Source organism: Hordeum vulgare, chromosome 2H, assembly GCF_904849725.1.
Source record: "Hordeum vulgare subsp. vulgare chromosome 2H, MorexV3_pseudomolecules_assembly, whole genome shotgun sequence".
Classification (NCBI taxonomy): Eukaryota; Viridiplantae; Streptophyta; class Magnoliopsida; order Poales; family Poaceae; genus Hordeum; species Hordeum vulgare.
Window position 1 is genome coordinate 612,703,448 of NC_058519.1, and position 18,391 is coordinate 612,721,838.

An 18,391-nucleotide genomic window follows, 5' to 3' on the forward strand; every position below is an offset into this window, starting at 1 on the left:
ACTTATAGCATCTCCAAAATGACCCCACGCGTTAAATTCTAATTCTGTCCAGATTTGTCCTAATCACATTTTAGGTTTGTTAAACGGCAAAACAAAGTGGTTCACGTGTTTCTACTCGTCGTTCTGGTCCATTTACATATATGGCACATCTCCAACAGAGCTACGGACAAATAGTTACGACCTAAACCGTTTCAACACATCGACACACAAACCAATACAAACTCCACACTAAACAGCTTTAAGCATGCATGAGAGTTGAAAAATATTAATCTACGTGAAATTCTATACGTTTTACATATCTAACTTATTCCGATCCGATGCACGGTTTAGAATCTACGGCATTTAAAAAATAAAATGCATGTGGTGGAAAAAGCTAAATCTACACACGTGGGAAAAAACCCATGCATGGGCCCGAAGCAGCATAGTGCAGCGGCCCAAGAGTAAATCGGGGCCAAATGCCCATGTGTGTGCGTGAAAGAAGATAAAAGGCAAAGCCAAAAATTGGGTGGATCTAGAGTCGAACCCAGAACCTCCCTCATGTTAGCGCTGCTCACTAACCAGCTGGGCTATGAAGTGGTTGCAACAGTAGATGGGTTTTTCTCAAAATGAAAAAGCAAAGGGGCCAACCTGTACCAATAACATAACAAAATAAAAATAGGGGTGCATGGGATTTGAACCCAAGACCTTGCGGTTGCACACTAAGGCGCTCACCAGCTGGGCTACATCGAGCTTTGGAAATGAATGTCTACGCGAGATGAACTAGAATGTAACTCTGACTGAACCAAACTGAATATACAAACAGACATGGCTTTCTCTGCTACCGTGCTTGAGGATGCAGGTCCGTACCATGTCGCTGGGGATGCTGCGGTGATGCCGGCATGGGGTCCAGGCGAGGCGAGGGAGGCGGATCCGGGGCGTCTGCTCCATTCCCAAAGACGGGGACCGTCGAGGTCGATCACAGCAACGGCAGCATGAAGCTCCATCGGGCTGGCCTTCACACAGAGCTGCAGCGTGCTTCTCTGCATCATGGGAACAAGGAGAGGGAGACGTCAAGGGGAGAGAGAGAGGAGGTAGGGAGGGAAGAGAAGGGAGGGGCCTGGCCTGGATCGCTGCTGGAGGACCGAGCTGCTGGCGCTGGGAGGAACCGCAGCGCTGGTCAACGCGCGGGGAGGCCAGGCGGGCGACGCGCTCGTGCCGGCTCCACACGAGGAGGATGTGGCGGCGCTGGCACGAGGCGCTGGGAGGCGGCTGTCTCAGCGGGGCCCGATCTGGATCCCTAGATCGCGGGAAGAACGACCCTGGCGAAGCCACCTGACGCGCGGGGCGGCTCGGTTTTGCCTTCCCGATCTGGAGGCTCGAACCAGATCGAGGGAAGGCGGCGCTACCGAGGGTACTGTCGGCAGGAGACACCGAAGGACACGGGCGGAGCCTGCTGCGCGAGCAGGGACGCGGCATGCGCGGGCTCGGGGATCGAGCGGAACTGGCGGCTGGCTCGCAAATCGGGAAGTGACTGCGCGGGTTGTGTGGTGGGGAAAACTAGGAATGGATCTGGCGCCTGATTGGGGTGGAGGAAAAATCGAGGAAGAAGACCAGGTGAAGTGCGGTGGCGGCAGATGGGACTGATTGGACTAGGGTTTGCCTGCTTAAATAATTAGGTGGGCTTGGATAGGACTGACTGGACCCTCCGATATAAATCGAACGGTCGAGAATGAATAGGCTAGGGAGTCCAATGGACAAACCGATAACTGATTGCGGTAAAACGGGGTTGATCCGGATCCAACGGTCACGACCGCCGGGCTCGGGTTCCGGGAGGTTTTCGGACTGGATTGCGCGTAGGGTCGACGCACTGTGCACAGGGGCTAGGCAAAGATGAGAGGGAAAACGGGCAACCTGGTGACAGAGTTTGAAATACCGCAACGTCCGACAATTGACCGGCTATAGTGCCGCTATATAATAAACGGCACTGGTAACAAACTAGCTCCGATCGCGATGAAATTCGACAGACGGCCTACCTACACTAAATTCAGACTGCACGCCAAGTTCCAGCTCAATCGGAGAAAGTTTTAAACACGTTATAAAAACAAGGTCTTGATGATGCCGCGGGCGCATGCGAGTGTGGTCGGGCTCAGAACGGACAACGACGAGAACCGACAACTAATAACGGATGCAAGTTTTGAAAACTGGCGGCAACGGGATACCGATGCAATGCTGATGATGCGCATGATGCGATGATGATGCGACAAATAAAAATAGACACACGACGAAAACGGAAAGAGAGGGGAATCTTCTGGAACGTCGGCATCGGGCTGTCACAATAGGTTCCCAATGTCACGAACCCGCAAGTTGATCACAACAGATAGACACGTGCAAGACATACATCAAGTATTCTCAAAGACTCAATCCGATAAGATAACTCCAAAGGGGAAACTCAATTCATTACAAGAAGGGAGAGGGGGAAGAACACCACAAGATCCAACTATAGTAGCAAGGCCCACGGTACATCGAGATCAAGACATCTCAAGAACACGAGAGAGAGAGAGAGAGAGAGATCAAACACATAGCTACTGGTACATACCCTCAGCCCCGAGGGAGAACTACTCCCTCCTCGTCATGGAGATCGCCGGGATGATGAAGATGGCCACGGTAGATGAATTCCCCTCCGGCAGGGTGCCGGAACGGGCTCCAGATTGTTTTTGGTGGCTATAGAGGCTTGCGGCGGCGGAACTCCCAATATAGGTTACTTTCTGGAGGTTTTTGGATTTATAGGACAAGATGGCGGTGGAGTTGCGTCAAGTGGCCCCCTGAGGGCCCACAAGCTTGGTTGGTGCGGCCTAGGGGGGGCGCCGACAGGGCTTGTGGCTTCCTCGGGACCCCTCTCCGGTATCTTTTTCTTCCGGTATTTTTGATATTTTCCATAAAAAATCATCGCGAAAGAATTATTCCGTTTGGACTCCGCGTGAAAAAGGGTCAAAAACATGGAAAGAACAGGAACTGTCACTTGGCACTGGATTAATAGGTTAGTCCCAAAAAAGATATAAAAGGCATATAAAACATCCAAAGTTTGACAAGATAACAACATGAAACCATCAAAAATTATAGATACGTTGGAGACGTATCAAGCATCCCCAAGCTTAACTCCTGCTCGTCCTCGAGTAGGGAAGTGATAAAGAATGGATTTTTGATGCTTTCATGCTACCTAGCATAGATGTCCTTTGTAACTCCTCTTATGTGACGTGAATGTTCAGATCCATTAGATTCAAAACAATAGTTTGCTATTGACGTGGAGACAATAATAATTCAACCAAACTAGCAAGGTAATCATGAACTTTCAAAATAACAAGGCCAAAAGAAAGTTATCCCTACAAAATCATATAATCTGGCTATGCTCTATCATCCTTGCACAACGAATTTAAATCATGCACAACCCCGGTATTGGCCAAGTAATTATAATTGTTTTCACACCTTTACTTTCTCAAACTTTTTCAACTCTCACGCAATACATGAGCGTGAGCCATGGTTTTAGCACTATAAGTGGTGTGGAGTGTGGTGGAGGTTGCAAGACAAACAAGGAGAAGATGGTCACATTGACTAGGCATATCAATGAGCTATGGAGATGCTCATCAATAGATATCAACGTGAATGAGCAGGGATTGCCATACAATTGATGCACTAGAGCTAAGAGTATGTGAAAGCTCTTAAAGAAAACTAGTGGGTGTGCATCCAACTTGCTTGCTCACGAAGATCTAAGGCAATTTTGAGGAAGCCTATCATTGGAATATACAAGCCAAGTTATATAGTGAAAATTTCCCACTAGCTATATGGTGGTGACAAAACGAGAGACTCTCAATCATGAAGATCATGGTGCTTAATAAGCACAAGTGTGGAAAGGTGGTAGCATTGTCCCTTCTCTCTTTTTCTCTCATCATTTTTTTGTGTGGGCTCTTTGGCCTCTTTTTTTTGGTGGGCATCTTTGGACTCTTTTATTTCCTCACATGGGACAATGCTCCATCAATGATGATCATCACACTTACAACTCAAAACTTAGAACAATGATGACTCTATATGAAATGCCTTCGATAGTGTACCGTGACAATGACCTAGCATGGCATAGACATCTATGGGAACATCATGCTAGCTATCTTATGATCATGCAATGACAATGTAGAAGTGGCGGCACATGTCATGGTGGTAGTCGTATGGCAATATATCTCGGAATAGCTTTGAAAAAGCCATAGTAGGTAGGTATGGTGGCTGTTTTGAGGGAGGCTATATGGGTGGTTTTGTGCACCGGCGAAAGTTGCATGGCACTAAAGAAGATAGTGATGGTGGAAGGTGAAAGTGCATCTAAACCATGGACTCAAAATTAGTCATGAAGAACTCATATACTTGTTGCAAAAGTTTTAGTAGTAACCAAAACAAAGCATTCAATGCATACTCCTAGGGGAAGGGTTGGTAGGTATAAACCATCGCGCGATCCCGACCGCCACACAAAGGATGACAATCAATAGACTAATCATGCTCAGACTTCATCACATAGAAGTTCACCATACGTGCATGCTACGGGAATCACTAACTTCAACACAAGTATTTTTAGATCCACAACACCATACTAATATAACTTCAATATTACCACAACCACAACTCAAAACTAATTGAGATGAATCAAACTTCTCTAACTATTCAATGCACATGAAGGTGGAAGTTTTCATATCCCTTTGGATAACTACCCCTTTTGAGACTACTATCAAAGCATAGATCAACTACCAAGCCACGCATCGTTGTGCTATAAAAGATATAAGTGAAGCACATGTGAGCTGAATTGTCTAACCAAAGGATATAAGTGAAGCTCGACAAAATCACGGTGAGTGCATGTCTCTATCTCTAGGTGTGCAGCAAGTATTATTGTGACAAAAAATAAATAAAAGACTCCTACGATACAAGACGCTCCAAGCAAAACACATATCATGTGGTGAATAAAAATATAGCTCCAAGTAACATTACCGATGGATTGAGGACGAAAGAGGGGATGCCTTCCCGGGGCATCCCCAAGCTTAGGCTTTTTCGGCATCCTTGAATCAACTTGGGGTGCCTTGGGCATCCCTAAGCTTAGGCTCTTGCCACTCCTTATCTCATCGTCCATGAGAACATCACCCAAAACTTGAAAACTTCACAACACAAAACTTAAACAGAAACTTGTGATAACATTTGCACAAGAAAACAAACTACCACTTCTCTTGGTACTGTAGCAAACTTGAATTCTACCTATAATGATGTTAGGATACTGTATTCTCACTTTTCCATGGCTAGTACCATCCGATACTAACCATAGTTTCATCAAAACAAGCAACCAACTCAACAAAAAACAGAATCTGTCAAAAACAGACCAGTCTGTAGCAATCTGTATACTTCGTATACTTCTGTTACCTCAAAAAATCTGACAAATTACGACGGCCTAGGAAAAAATCATATCAATAAGAAGCAAAAAGAATCAACTCAAAATCTCTTTCTGAGCAAAAATTAAAATTATTTTCGTGAGCAGAAAGTTTCTGTCTTTTTCCAGCATGATCAAACAATCATCACCAAGACTAATCATAACGGTTTTGCTTGGCACAAACACAAAAATAAACACAAAAGACACAATCATAACAGAATTATGATGGTGTGGAGAAAACAAAACAGGAAGCAAAAAGCAAAGAAAAATTTATTCATTGGGTTGCCTCCCAACAAGCGCCATCGTTTAACGCCCTTAGCTAGGCATTGATTTCAATGATGCTCACATAAAAGGTAAGGATTGAAACACAATGAGACCATCATGGAGCAAATGGCTAGCACATTTAAGTCTAACCAACTTCCTATGCATAGAGATTTTGTGATCAAACAATTTATTGGAGCAAGAATCAACTAGCATAGGAAGGTAAAACAAGCATAGCTTCAAAAATTTCAACATATGGAGAGGAAGCTTGATACTATTGCAATAAGTAGAAGCATATGATCCTCTCTCATAGTAATTTTCAGTAGCATCATGAATGAATTCAACAATATAACCAGCACCTAAGGCTTTCTTTTCATGATCTACAAGCATAGGAATTTTACTACTCTCCACATAAGGAAATCTATTCTCAAGAATAGTAGTGGGAGTATCGTAAAAGACTTGAGCACTACAAATTGTGTCCACAATGAAAAATCAAGGTTTAGCAAAGGGGTTCTCGAGAGTATGACAAGTTTTATCATCCCTCTTCTTTAAAGCATAAGTATCCTCACAATAATCATCATAGATAGGGGGCATGCTTTCATCAAAATGATTTTGACCATTCAAAGTGGAAGAACTAAAAGGATCATCTTTATCAAATATAGCATCCCCAAGCTTGTGGCTTTGCATATCATTAGCATCATGGGTATTCAAAGAATTCATGCTAAGAACATTGCAATCATGCTCATCATTCACATATTCTATGCCAAGCATTCTATGTAATTCTTCTTTCAACACTTGAGCATAATTTTCCTTCCCATCATGCTCACGAAAGACATTGAAAAGATGGAGCATATGAGGCATCCTCAATTCCATTTTTTTAGTTTTCTAGCGAAAGAACAAGAAACAAAAACATTCGATTGCAACATCTAAAGATATACCTTCAAGCGCTAACCTCCCTGACAACGGCGCCAGAAAAGAGCTTGATGTCTACTACGCAACCTTCTCCTTGTAGACGTTGTTGGGCCTCCAAGCGCAGAGGTTTGTAGGACAGTAGCAATTTTCCCTCAAGTGGGTGACCTAAGGTTTATCAATCCACGGGAGGTGTAGGATGAAGATGGTCTCTCTCAAGCAACCATGCAACCAAATAACAAAGAGTCTCTTGTGTCCCCAACACACCCAATACAATGGTAAGTTGTATAGGTGCACTAGTTCGGCGAAGAGATGGTGATACAAGTGCAATATGGATGGTAGATATAGGTTTTTGTAATCTGAAATTACAAAAACAGCAAGGTAACTAGTAACAAAAGTGAGCACGAACGGTATTGCAATGCGTGGAAACAAGGCCTAGGGTTCATACTTTCACTAGTGAAGTTCTCTCAACAATAATAACATAATTGGATCATATAACTAGCCCTCAACATGCAACAAAGAGTCACTCCAAAGTCACTAATAGCGGAGAACAAACGAAGAGATTATTGTTGGGTACGAAACCACCACAAAGTTATTCTTTCTGATCGATCTATTCAAGAGTCCGTAGTAAAATAGCACGAAGCTATTCTTTCCGTTCAATCTTTCATAGAGTTCGTACTAGAATAACACCTTAAGATACTTATCAACCAAGACCCTAATGTCACCTAGATACTCCATTGTCACCTCAAGTATCCGTGGGTATGATTATACGATATGCATCACACAATCTCAGAATCATCTATTCAACCAACACATAGAACTTCAAAGAGTGCCCCAAAGTTTCTACCAGAGAGTCAAAACGTGTGCCAACCCCTGTGCATAGGTTCCCAATGTCACGAACCCGCAAGTTGATCACAACAGATAGACACGTGCAAGACATACATCAAGTGTTCTCAAAGACTCAATCCAATAAGATAACTCCAAAGGTGAAACTCAATTCATTACAAGAAGGGAGAGGGGGAAGAACATCATAAGATCCAACTATAGTAGCAAAGCCCACGGTACATCGAGATCAAGACATCTCAAGAACACGAGAGAGAGAGAGAGATCAAACACATAGCTACTGGTTCATACCCTCAGCCCCGAGGGAGAACTACTCCCTCCTCGTCATGGAGATCGCCGGGATGATGAAGATGGCCACCGGAGAGGAATTCCCCCTTCGGCAGGGTGCCGGAACAGGCTCCAGATTGGTTTTTGGTGGCTACAGAGGCTTGCGGCGGCGGAACTCCCGATCTAGGTTTCTTTCTGGAGGTTTTTGGATTTATAGGACAAGATGGCGGTGGAGTTGCGTCAAGTGGGCCCCTGAGGGGCCCACAAGCTTGGTTGGTGCGGCCTGGGGGGGCGCCGACAAGGCTTGTGGCTTCCTCGGGACCCCTCTCCGGTATCTTTTTCTTCTGGCATTTTTGATATTTTCCATAAAAAAATCACCGCGAAAGAATTATTCCGTTTGGACTCCGCCTGAAAAAGGGTCAAAACACGGAAAGAACAGGAACTGACACTTGGCACTAGATTAATAGGTTAATCCCAAAAAAGATATAAATAAAAGACATATAAAACATTCAAAGTTTGACAAGATAAAAACATGAAATCATCAAAAATTATAAATACGTTGGAGACGTATCAGTCACTAGACCATCTTGACGTGCAAGTCAACATGATAATGGCGTGAGATTAGATAAACTTCATGTAAACCCTAGCCCCTGTCACCTGTAAAAGGCGGGGCTAGGGGTAGCTATTCCCATCTCCTCTCCCAGGCTAGACTCTCGATTGTCATATTCATCATGAAATGCAACCCCTCACACGAGGTGCTCCACCACCAATACAAAACCCAAAGCAAGACGTAAGTCATTACCTCACCGTGACGGTCGGAACATCGGTAACATCCATGTATGAATTCCGTTTTGACACTTCTGGCCATGGTGGCCATGAGTCGTGGACCTACCAGCCAATGGTTGGGCGGGCCAGTTACAACACATAATATGATGTTTTGCACTCACGACTTATTTCTCTCCCAGCCCCATTGATTTGAAGCAAAATTGGGTGGGCCACAGTCTGATTTTGCTTCAACGAAGCACACCCCACCGAGGGTATTGTCGTTTTTTTGTACCATGAAGCAGTTTTGGAATGGTTCTAACCAATTGTGAGTGCAACCCTCGAGCTGTTTTTGGAATGATTTCAGCGGTTTTTGTTTCTTCGTTTATGTCTTATTACGGGGTTTTTTAGTTTTCTTTTCTTTCGCTGGTTTTTTCCTTCTTCTCAAATACTTGTCTACTTTTTTAACACATGTTGTCATTTTTCCTGTACACACTGAACATTTTTTTTGACACACCTTGAACTTTTTTCAAATATTCTACCATGTTTTCAAATATATTTCTAGATACATATTAAACATTTTTCCAGTGCACGTTAACATTTTTAAATAGTGGTTGAAATTTTAGTGCATCTGAAAAAATCATATACATCTTGAACATTTTAGAAAAATACACGATGAATTTTAAAATACACGTTGAACATTTTTATCTAATACATTATTTGTGTCTACACTCCAATTTTCTGATACATGACGAACAAAATACGAGATGAACCTTTAATGAAAATTTGGAACATAATTTATTAAACATGTGAACATTTTTAAATGTCATACATATTTTTCTGTATGCTGCAACCATTTTTATATACATGTTCAACCTTTTTCAGTGAATGGTGAACATTTTGAAAATGTCAATAAAATAATTTAAACATGTCAGCATTTTTGTTGAATGGTGTGAACATGTTTTCCAAATTGCGTAAACAAAATATTTACACTGCATGACCATTTTTCAATGGATGAACATTTTTTCAATGACACAAGTAATTTTGTAATTTGTAGTAACATTTTTAAACCACAAGGACAAAAAAAATACATTCTCCAAAAGACAAAACAGGTGAACATTCCGAAAAAACCAAACAAAGTATATTTTCATACACATATATTCTTTAAAGCATTTAAAAAAATGAATAAAAGCCTTGCACCGTGGAAAACTAAAAATAACTTGTAATGGGCCGACCCACCACTGGATGCCCATTGTATAAAAATGAATGCAAGCCTTGCACCGTGGAAAACTAAAAAAACTTCTAATGACCACACTTGATTAAGCTCTAGGCTGGGCAATATATACAGTTTTTTTTAAGGAAAGTATAATCGAAGTCGTTCACATACACAAGCGTACACTCCAGTGACGAAGCCACATGGAGAGGAGTGTGGTCAATTGACCACACAGGTTTTTGGCAAATCCTTTGTACACAAGAAGAAATCATGTACTTTTTTTATAAATTTAGAAAAAAAAACACATGTATATGACATCGTAGAATTAAAATGACATCACACACTTCTCATCCTGGCACCGCCACTGGTACACTCACCCCTATGAACGCATGCACGCACATCCTACCCTTATGAACACCTTCGAGAGACTAAGTCGGCACATCATCTTGGGTGATCATAGGTGGTCCACTACTATCGGTCGTGTGCCATCATAATTCATACCTGCAGGAGTCCACCACGATCTCACACACACTTATGATATGGCCGTACAGTATTAGTCTAACACCCTTCTCAGTCGTGACATCGACGGCGGCAACACAAAGACTGGATCGGAACTTCGAGAAAATGTCTGACGGCAGTCCTTTGGTCATGATGTCGACGACCTGTTGACGCGTGGGGGCGTGAAGAACACGAAAGCGGCCAAGGGCGACGCGTTCGCGGATGAAGTGGATATCCAAGTCCACGTGCTTGGTCCGCCGGTGATGCACCGGATTGGCGAACAGGTAAACCGCACACACATTGTCACATTACACCAGTGTGGCCTTCGTCACCGGAGCGAAGAGCTCGCGGAGGAGCTGGCAAAGCCAGATTCACTCGGCGACTGCGTTGGCGAAGCCGCGGTATCTGCTTCAGCACTTGACCGCGAGACGTTCGCCTGGCGCTTGAAGGACCAAGAGACAAGCGCATTGCCGAGGTAGACGCAAAAGCCCGAATTGGAGCGGCGGGTGTTGGGGAAGCCGGCCCAGTCTGCGTCGGTGAAGGCGTGGAGGTCCAATGTGGTCGAGGCACGGAATCGCATGTGAGAGCTTGTGCCCCGCCCGCCTGACGCTAATCTGATCACGAAAAGTGGGTCTTCAAGCACAAGACCGAAGCCGACGGTGCCCTCGCCCGCTACAAAGTTCGCTGGGTCGTGCGTGGCTTCCGTCAGTGCGCCGAACTTGACTACGGTGAGACATTCTCCCTTGTCGTCAAACCGGTGATGATCCGCACGTTGCTCACCTTGGCTGCATCGGGCGGATGGCCGATGCACCAACTCGTCGTCTCCAACGCCTTTTTCCACGTCACCTTGGAGGAGGAGGTCTATTGCCTCCAGCCCGCCGGCTTCGTCGACCCTCACAAGCCCGAGCACGTCTGCCGGCTCTCCAAGTCGTTGTACGGACTGAAGAAGGCGCCCCGTGCCTGGTTTCTCTACCTCGCCCGCTCCATCAGCTCCATCGGGTTCATCGCCACGCGTATTGAATTCATGCTCCAACCAACTCACCCAAAATTCCAAACTGGTGGAGGGAGGAGGACAGTATATTTCAACACCCCCCTCACGTCTAGGCTATTTTAGTCCTTAGACGTGGGATCAATGCAGGCCGCAGAATCATTTAATTTTAATACTGCGTTGGGAGGGTATTCATCTCAAGACCTCTTAGCTCTGATACTATGTAAGCGAGGAGGATTAGAGAGAGAATTGTTGGAAATATGCCCTAGAGGCAATAATAAATTAGTTATTATTATATTTCCTTGTTCATGATAATCGTTTATTATCCATGCTAGAATTGTATTGATTGAAAACTCAAATACATGTGTGGATACATAGACAACACACTATCCCTAGTGAGCCTCTCGTTGATCAAAGATGGTCAAGTTTTCCTAGCTATAGACAAGGGTTGTCACTTGATAACAGGATCACATCATTAGGAGAATGATGTGATGGACAAGACCCAAACTACAAACGTAGCATATGTTCATGTCTGTTTATTGCTACTGTTTTGTGCATGTCAATGCATCTATTCCTGTGAACATGAGATCATGAAACTCCCGGACACCGGAGCAATACCTTGTGTGAACCAAACGTCGAAATGTAACTGGGTGACTATAAAGGTATTCTACAGGTATCTCCGAAGATGTCTGTTGGGTTGGTGTGAATCAAGACTGAGATTTGTCACTCCGTGTGACGGAGAGGTATCTCAGTGCCCACTCGGTAATACAACATCACAACAAGCCTTGCAAGCAATGTGACTAAGGAGTTAATCATGGGATCTTGTATTACAGAACGAGTAAAGAGACTTGCCGGTAACGAGATTGAACTAGGTATAGAGATACCGACAATCGAATCTCGGGCAAGTAACATACCGATGGACAAAGGGAACAACATACGGGATTAACTGAATCCTTGACATATAGGTTCAACCGATAAAGTTCTTCGTAGAATATGTAGGAACCAATATGGGCATCCAGGCCCCGCTATTGGTTATTGACCGGAGAGTGTCTCACGTCATGTCTGCATAGTTCTCGAACCCGCACGGTCTGCACACTTAAGGTTCGGTGACGTTTCGATATTATTGAGTTATGTATGTTGGTGACCGAAAGTTGTTCAGAGTCCCGGATGAGATCACGGACGTCACAAGGAGCTCCAGAATGGTTCGAAGGTAAATATTGATATATAGGAAAGTTGCATTTGGCTTCCGGAAAGTTTTTGGGCATTAGCGATAAAGTATCGGGAGTGACGAATGAGTTTGAGGGTTTTACCGGGAGGGGCCACCCACCCGGGAGAGAACCTAATAGGCCTAAAGGTGGTGCACCAGACCTTAGTGGGCTGGTGCGGCCAGCCCAATAAGGCTATTTCGGCCAAAGGTGCAAAAGGGAAAGAAAAGAAAAAGTGGAAGGAGGAAACCAAGTAGGAAGGGAGTCCTCCACCAAACCGTATTGGAGGAGGACTCTCCTCCCTTGGCTCGGCCGAACCTCTCCTCTTGGAGGAGGAGGCAAGGCAGCCCTCCCTCCTATTCCTCCTATATATAGTGGAGGTTTTGAGGGAAAACTTCATCAGAAAATAGCCACGTGGTTCCCTCTCCTCCATAGATCGTCTCCCTCGTCTAGATTAGTCTCACATAGCTTGGCGAAGCCCTGCTGGATTAGTTCATCACCACCACCACCACGCCATCGTGCTGGAGCACTCTTCTACCTCTCCGCCTCTCTTGCTGGATCAAGAAGGCGGTGATCGTCATCGAGCTGTACGTGTGCTGAATGCGGAGGTGTCGTCTGTTCGGCACTAGATCAGGATGGATCGCGGGACGGATCGTGATGAGATCGTGGGACGGGCTGCAATTTGGATCGCAAAGATGTTTCACTACATCAACCGCGTTATATACGCTTCCGCTTAGCGATCTACAAGGGTATGTAGATGCACTCTCCCCTCTCGTAGATGGTCATCACCATGGATAGTTCTTGCATGTGCGTAGATTTTTTTTGTTTCCCATGCAACGTTCCCCAACAAGAATGATTCACCATACTTGATTAAGCTCTAGGTTGGGTAATATATACAGTTACATGGACGACATCCACGGAGATCATGGGTACTCCACTACAATCGATCGTGTGCCATCATTCCTGCAGGAGTTCACCACGATCTCATAGAAACTTGTGATATGGTCCTACAGTATAGTCTAACATCCTTGAGTAGAGTTGTTCCCACATCACACAACACAGGAGAGAAAGATGCCCCCTCTGGCCATCCCCACACTGCTGTTGTGTGGGAATTCAGCCATATCTCGCAAACCTCACTTATTACGAAGCATAGCACACATTGACCTATGCGCTGCTTACTACATTGCAACTTGAAACATATCATTTGGCCAATAACCATCAGTCATCAGCATGACTCAGACACGACGATGACATATCTGAACAATATTCAGGGTCTAGGGCTCACTCGAGAAATGGTAGATGCAATATGTTCATCAACTGCATGTTTTCCTCTCGCAAATGCGGTGGTTAGGGAACTCATGCCCTCCAAGCTTCATCGGTAAGTCCGTGGATCTACCTCCCCTTAACCTGCCACTCAAGTAACCGGTGGCGGGAGGAGGATCTCAATGGATCGACTTGAGATAGGAGTTTAAGTTAGGTTTTTTCTCTCGCACGGACGACGTTCAGACAAATGAGGATGGCGATGCTTCATCTTCGAGTTGATTTTCCAAGCTCTGATCCTCCGTGAGTTTGTATGTCGAGACGGGGTCGGTGGAGCTACGGTGAAGATTCATGTTGTCTCCTTGGAGGCAAGATTACGGTTTTTCATCCTGCATGCGTGACGACAAAATTTGATGTCAAATGAGTCAGATCAATTTAAGGGTTCAATGACACAACTGCGACTCTGAGAAGCCGGTCCATAGGACACGTGTACAAAGACTCTCCATAGTCAACAGAAGGTCAAGCTGACTCCGATATGCTCGCGACGACAACAGCTTGTCAATGGCTCGTCCTAATAATGGTGCTGGCCGTTTGGTGGTACAAAGTCCTAAGAATAATTTTTATTATGTTTGGATACTTTGTACTTCTTATAGAAATTTATAATAGATTGTCTTCTTGAAAGGGTAATTCTGTGTGTTTACCTTTTTATTCTTCACAGCAAAGCTCACGGATGAGCTCCACGTGATCCAAACATCCGTGTCATCCCATGGGCTGAGATCGTTTTCATCCCTATCAACAAATATACTTTTTTTTTGAAATAACAGGATTTTGCATTCATTAAAAAGAAAAAGGCCACTGAACTAACTAAAAGAACCGAACAAAAACCAAACTGTTCAGCTAATTATAGAAAACTAGACAAAAATGATCACAACCGCCAAGCAACACATATAAATGTGCTTCACTCACATCATTTCAAGGAGGATCTCGTCGAGATAGCACGCGTGCACCATTGTTATCATACCGGTGATGTTATAGAACTTGACGTAAATGGTCACTTTAGTGTTAAAACTTCTGACGGACATCGGAGTGGTGCAAAAACTTGATTCAAGCATGCAAATACGATGCTAATCCTGTTTACATACACCCACAACATTGACGACGCATGTCGGCGGCATAGGGCCCGTTGTAAGTGACTGGACAATAAAGATAAGGCGTGTGGCATGCTTCTTTGCATGAAACCCCCTAATTTTTATTTTTTTCATAGTAAAGTCCCTAACAAGTGGATCCCGGCTTTCAGCAGCACAAATTTTAATTGGAAAAAGTGATACACTAAGATTCGCCATTCATGTACAATAAAAGAAATGACGCTAAGTAAAGGCTCATGTAAATTCATAAAATATTCACCTAGTAAATTAATAAAAAAATCATAAATTAAATTATGAATTATAAAAAAAATAAAATTAAAAGAGTTTGCATATGTTAAATCAAAATTAAAGTCATTGATAGAAACATGTATACATAAATAAACTCTCATATAACTTCAAATATTTCCATGTTTTGAATAAAATATTCATGTAGTAGTGTATAAAGTGACCGTCAAGTATAATAGTGGGCTTATAGCCCGCTTATATGACAATTTTGCGTATATGAAGGTGAGAGACATGAAAAAGCAAGGGAGTGGGCTCTTATGCAAGAGCCAAGCTATATGCATGTTTCCATGCAGATGCAATAAATATAAAGAAAGAGATAGCTAGAGAGAAGGTGAACAAAAATAAAGACTACATATGACATGCAACATCATATAGTCAACACCGGCTATATTATTAACCATGGTCATATGACAAGTTCTAGTATCACTGGTGTAATTGACTCAATAGAAAACGACTTTGCCGCAACGTGGACTTGCACAATTGCCTACATGCTTGCTTTTGCACAGCGCGTACCAGAGCTGCAAACTTATTTACCGAAGAAATTAACTGAGTCCAGCTAATTAAACGACACATCTTACATTCTCAGTTAACCGTGATGAGCATAACACTTACACAGATGGAAGTGACATTTGAAAGCAGCTTCTTCAGTTGATGATTCCATAATTTCCACTAGCTGTCGCCGGCGTTTTGCCACTCTCTTGCAAGTTGCAGCAGCGCTGTTCTTGACTCACCACCGTCGTCCAGCGCCTCCTTCGCCAGCCGCATGGCCGCGTGCGCCCGCTGCCGGAGCTCCTTCCCGCCGTCGGACTCAACCAGCCACCTCACCTTCGCCGCCACCTCCCGGGCTTCCACCATTCCTTTGTCATACCCTTCGATGGCCACGGCCAGCTGCATCTCCTCGACCAAGAACACCTTGTTCATGCGCTGCTCGGCGTACAGAGGCCACGCCAGCATCGGCACGCCCGCCATGACCGCCTCAAGCACCGAGTTCCATCCGCAGTGCGTCACGAACCCGCCCACCGCGCCGTGCGCCAGCACTTCCCGCTGCGGGGCCCACGACATGACAACCAGTCCCCTCTCCTTTGTCCGGCGCAGGAAGCCCTTTGGAAACAGCGAGTCGAGGTCGTCGGCCGGCTGGTGCTCGTCGCCTGGCGGGCGACGGACAACCCACAAGAACCGTTGCCCGCTCGTCTCCAGCCCCGCCGCCATCTGCCTGATCTGCTCCGCGCTGAACCGGCCCAAGCTGCCGAAACTGAGAAATACCACACTTGCCTTCGGCTGGCCATCGAGCCACGCGAGACACTCGTGGCTCTCCGTGCCAACCTCGTCGGGCTTTATCAATGGCCCTATGCAGTACAGCGGCGGTGTTCGTCGCCCGGGGAGCGCGCAGAGGCCGGAGACGATGGCATCGGTGGCGCGCGGCTCCAAGGATCGGCAGGTGTTGACAATAAGGCCATGCGAGTTGCACAGGCGTTCAGATACGTCCAGGAAGAACTTAGTGCTCAAGCTGTCTCTATCGAGGATAAACGCGGGCAGGTGATCTGCTGGGATCGGTGGTAATCCCGGGACCTCCAAAAGTTCACCACCGAGGTCTCGGAAGCTTAGAGTGGTCTGCTCATGGATGACTTGCTGGTAGAGACAAAAGGCGACGCAGGATATGCATGTGGTGAGGAAGAAGTAGGTCGGGATGCCGAGCTCGGCGCCGACGTCGAGCGCGCTGCCGCAGAAGAAATCGATGACGAGTGCGTCCGCGGCCGGGGAGGCGGAGCGGAGGAAGTCACGGAGGTCCAGGTTGGAGGCGCGCGCCAGCCCGAAAAGCCGCGCCTCGGAACCCCCGGCGGCGGTGGGCACGTCGGAGGGGAGCGTGGCGCGTGGGAGACAGTGGAAGGACAGCGACGGGATGACAGCTTCGATGCCGGCGAGGAGCAAACCACCGGCGCCGTGGTTATCCTCCCCACCGAGGACGAGGGTGACCTTGAGGCCCTGCGCGACGAGTAGCTTGCCCAGCTCCACGGCTGGGAACAAGTGGCCCGGCATCCCCGGCGGAGCATAGATGACAACCAGCTTCTTTGGAGTATTGTTTTGGATTGCCATCCGGCAAAGTGGGAAACGTGCTCTCGCCTCGCGTTGCTGTGAAAATCGAAGGATGACTGATATTGTATTGATCTTACCTTTACGTGTGATACATATATAATATATAAGGGGATAGAGGCTTGGAGTATAAGATAAGTTATGCATAGTTTAAACATATTCGATTTCAATTTCTTATCTCTATCTTTAAACCCAAACTATATTTTAACATTCCTCCTTATTCATAGCGGGAGTGAAACAGACGATTGCGACTGAATTTGAAGTCTTGCGCTTCCGTCGTCTTTTTCGCTGCGCCATCATCAACTGCGCCTCTGATGGGTTGACACATAGGGTGGTGACCGCGTCCCCTTTTGGTGCCATCCGGCCTTCTCCTCTATTCCCTCCCGCAGTCATAGCGGGAGTGGCGTGGACGCTGTTGACTGGAATTGTTATCGATGACTTGTTGTAAACGTTGCCGTCTGATCGATGTCGAGGTTGTCGATCATGATGTAGCCGTGGTCTAGTTATCGTGGCCATCGATGTAGTCGTCGTGGGTGATGAAGCCGCACAAAGCCGAGGCGCAAAAAAATACGCTATGTCGTAGATGATCTAGCCGCACTAGTGGAAGATGCACCTTGCAGATGTCAGAGGGTGCTGCCACCGTTGAGTCCACCGGTTTTGCCAGGACCGAAGGAAACCCATTGAACACACATCGGATTTGCCAGAACCGTGTGGCCGTATAGGGTTCATCATTATAGTGATGCAGTGTCGATGCACTCATGCCATCGTGGATTTCCCGGTCGATATCGTCGTACTGACGCGGTCATTGTCATCGTCGTGGTCGCGTCTTGCAGAAAAGTCTGTATGGATCCATCTTGTGCATAAAGTTACGGCGATGTGTTGACGATGATGGTTGTGAAGACCTTGGCGATGAAGTGTCGATAATGATGTTGCAGCAGCGTGTCGACGATAATACGTCACTTGAATACGTCCCGCCGTGACGATGAGGTGTCGATGTCGCGTCGTCGAAGAAGTATGTTGGCTCGTAGCCATGTGTAGTCATACAACTTGATGTTGATGTTGGGCTCAACGAAGAATAACTGTGCAGATGTTGTGTCGGTATGGCATGCTCTTGATGGAGTCCGATGCTAGCAACGTTTGCACTGAACCGCGTTTGTGCCTAACGCGGGCGGCTCGCCGCCTCGCCGCCGGAGTCACTGAAGTCCGTTGTCATTCGTGCACAGGTGGCTTGTT

General features: G+C 45.7%; 1 protein-coding gene across 1 annotated transcript; it reads right to left on the reverse strand.

Moving 5' to 3' along the window:
* Window positions 1-15,478: 15,478 nt before the first annotated feature.
* LOC123430795 (UDP-glycosyltransferase 1-like) lies at window positions 15,479-17,137 on the reverse strand. The gene has a single exon (XM_045114633.1). The coding sequence runs from the start codon at window positions 17,102-17,104 to the stop codon at window positions 15,737-15,739; it is 1,368 nt and encodes a 455-aa protein (XP_044970568.1). The 5' UTR covers window positions 17,105-17,137; the 3' UTR covers window positions 15,479-15,736.
* Between the last annotated feature and the right edge of the window lie 1,254 nt (window positions 17,138-18,391).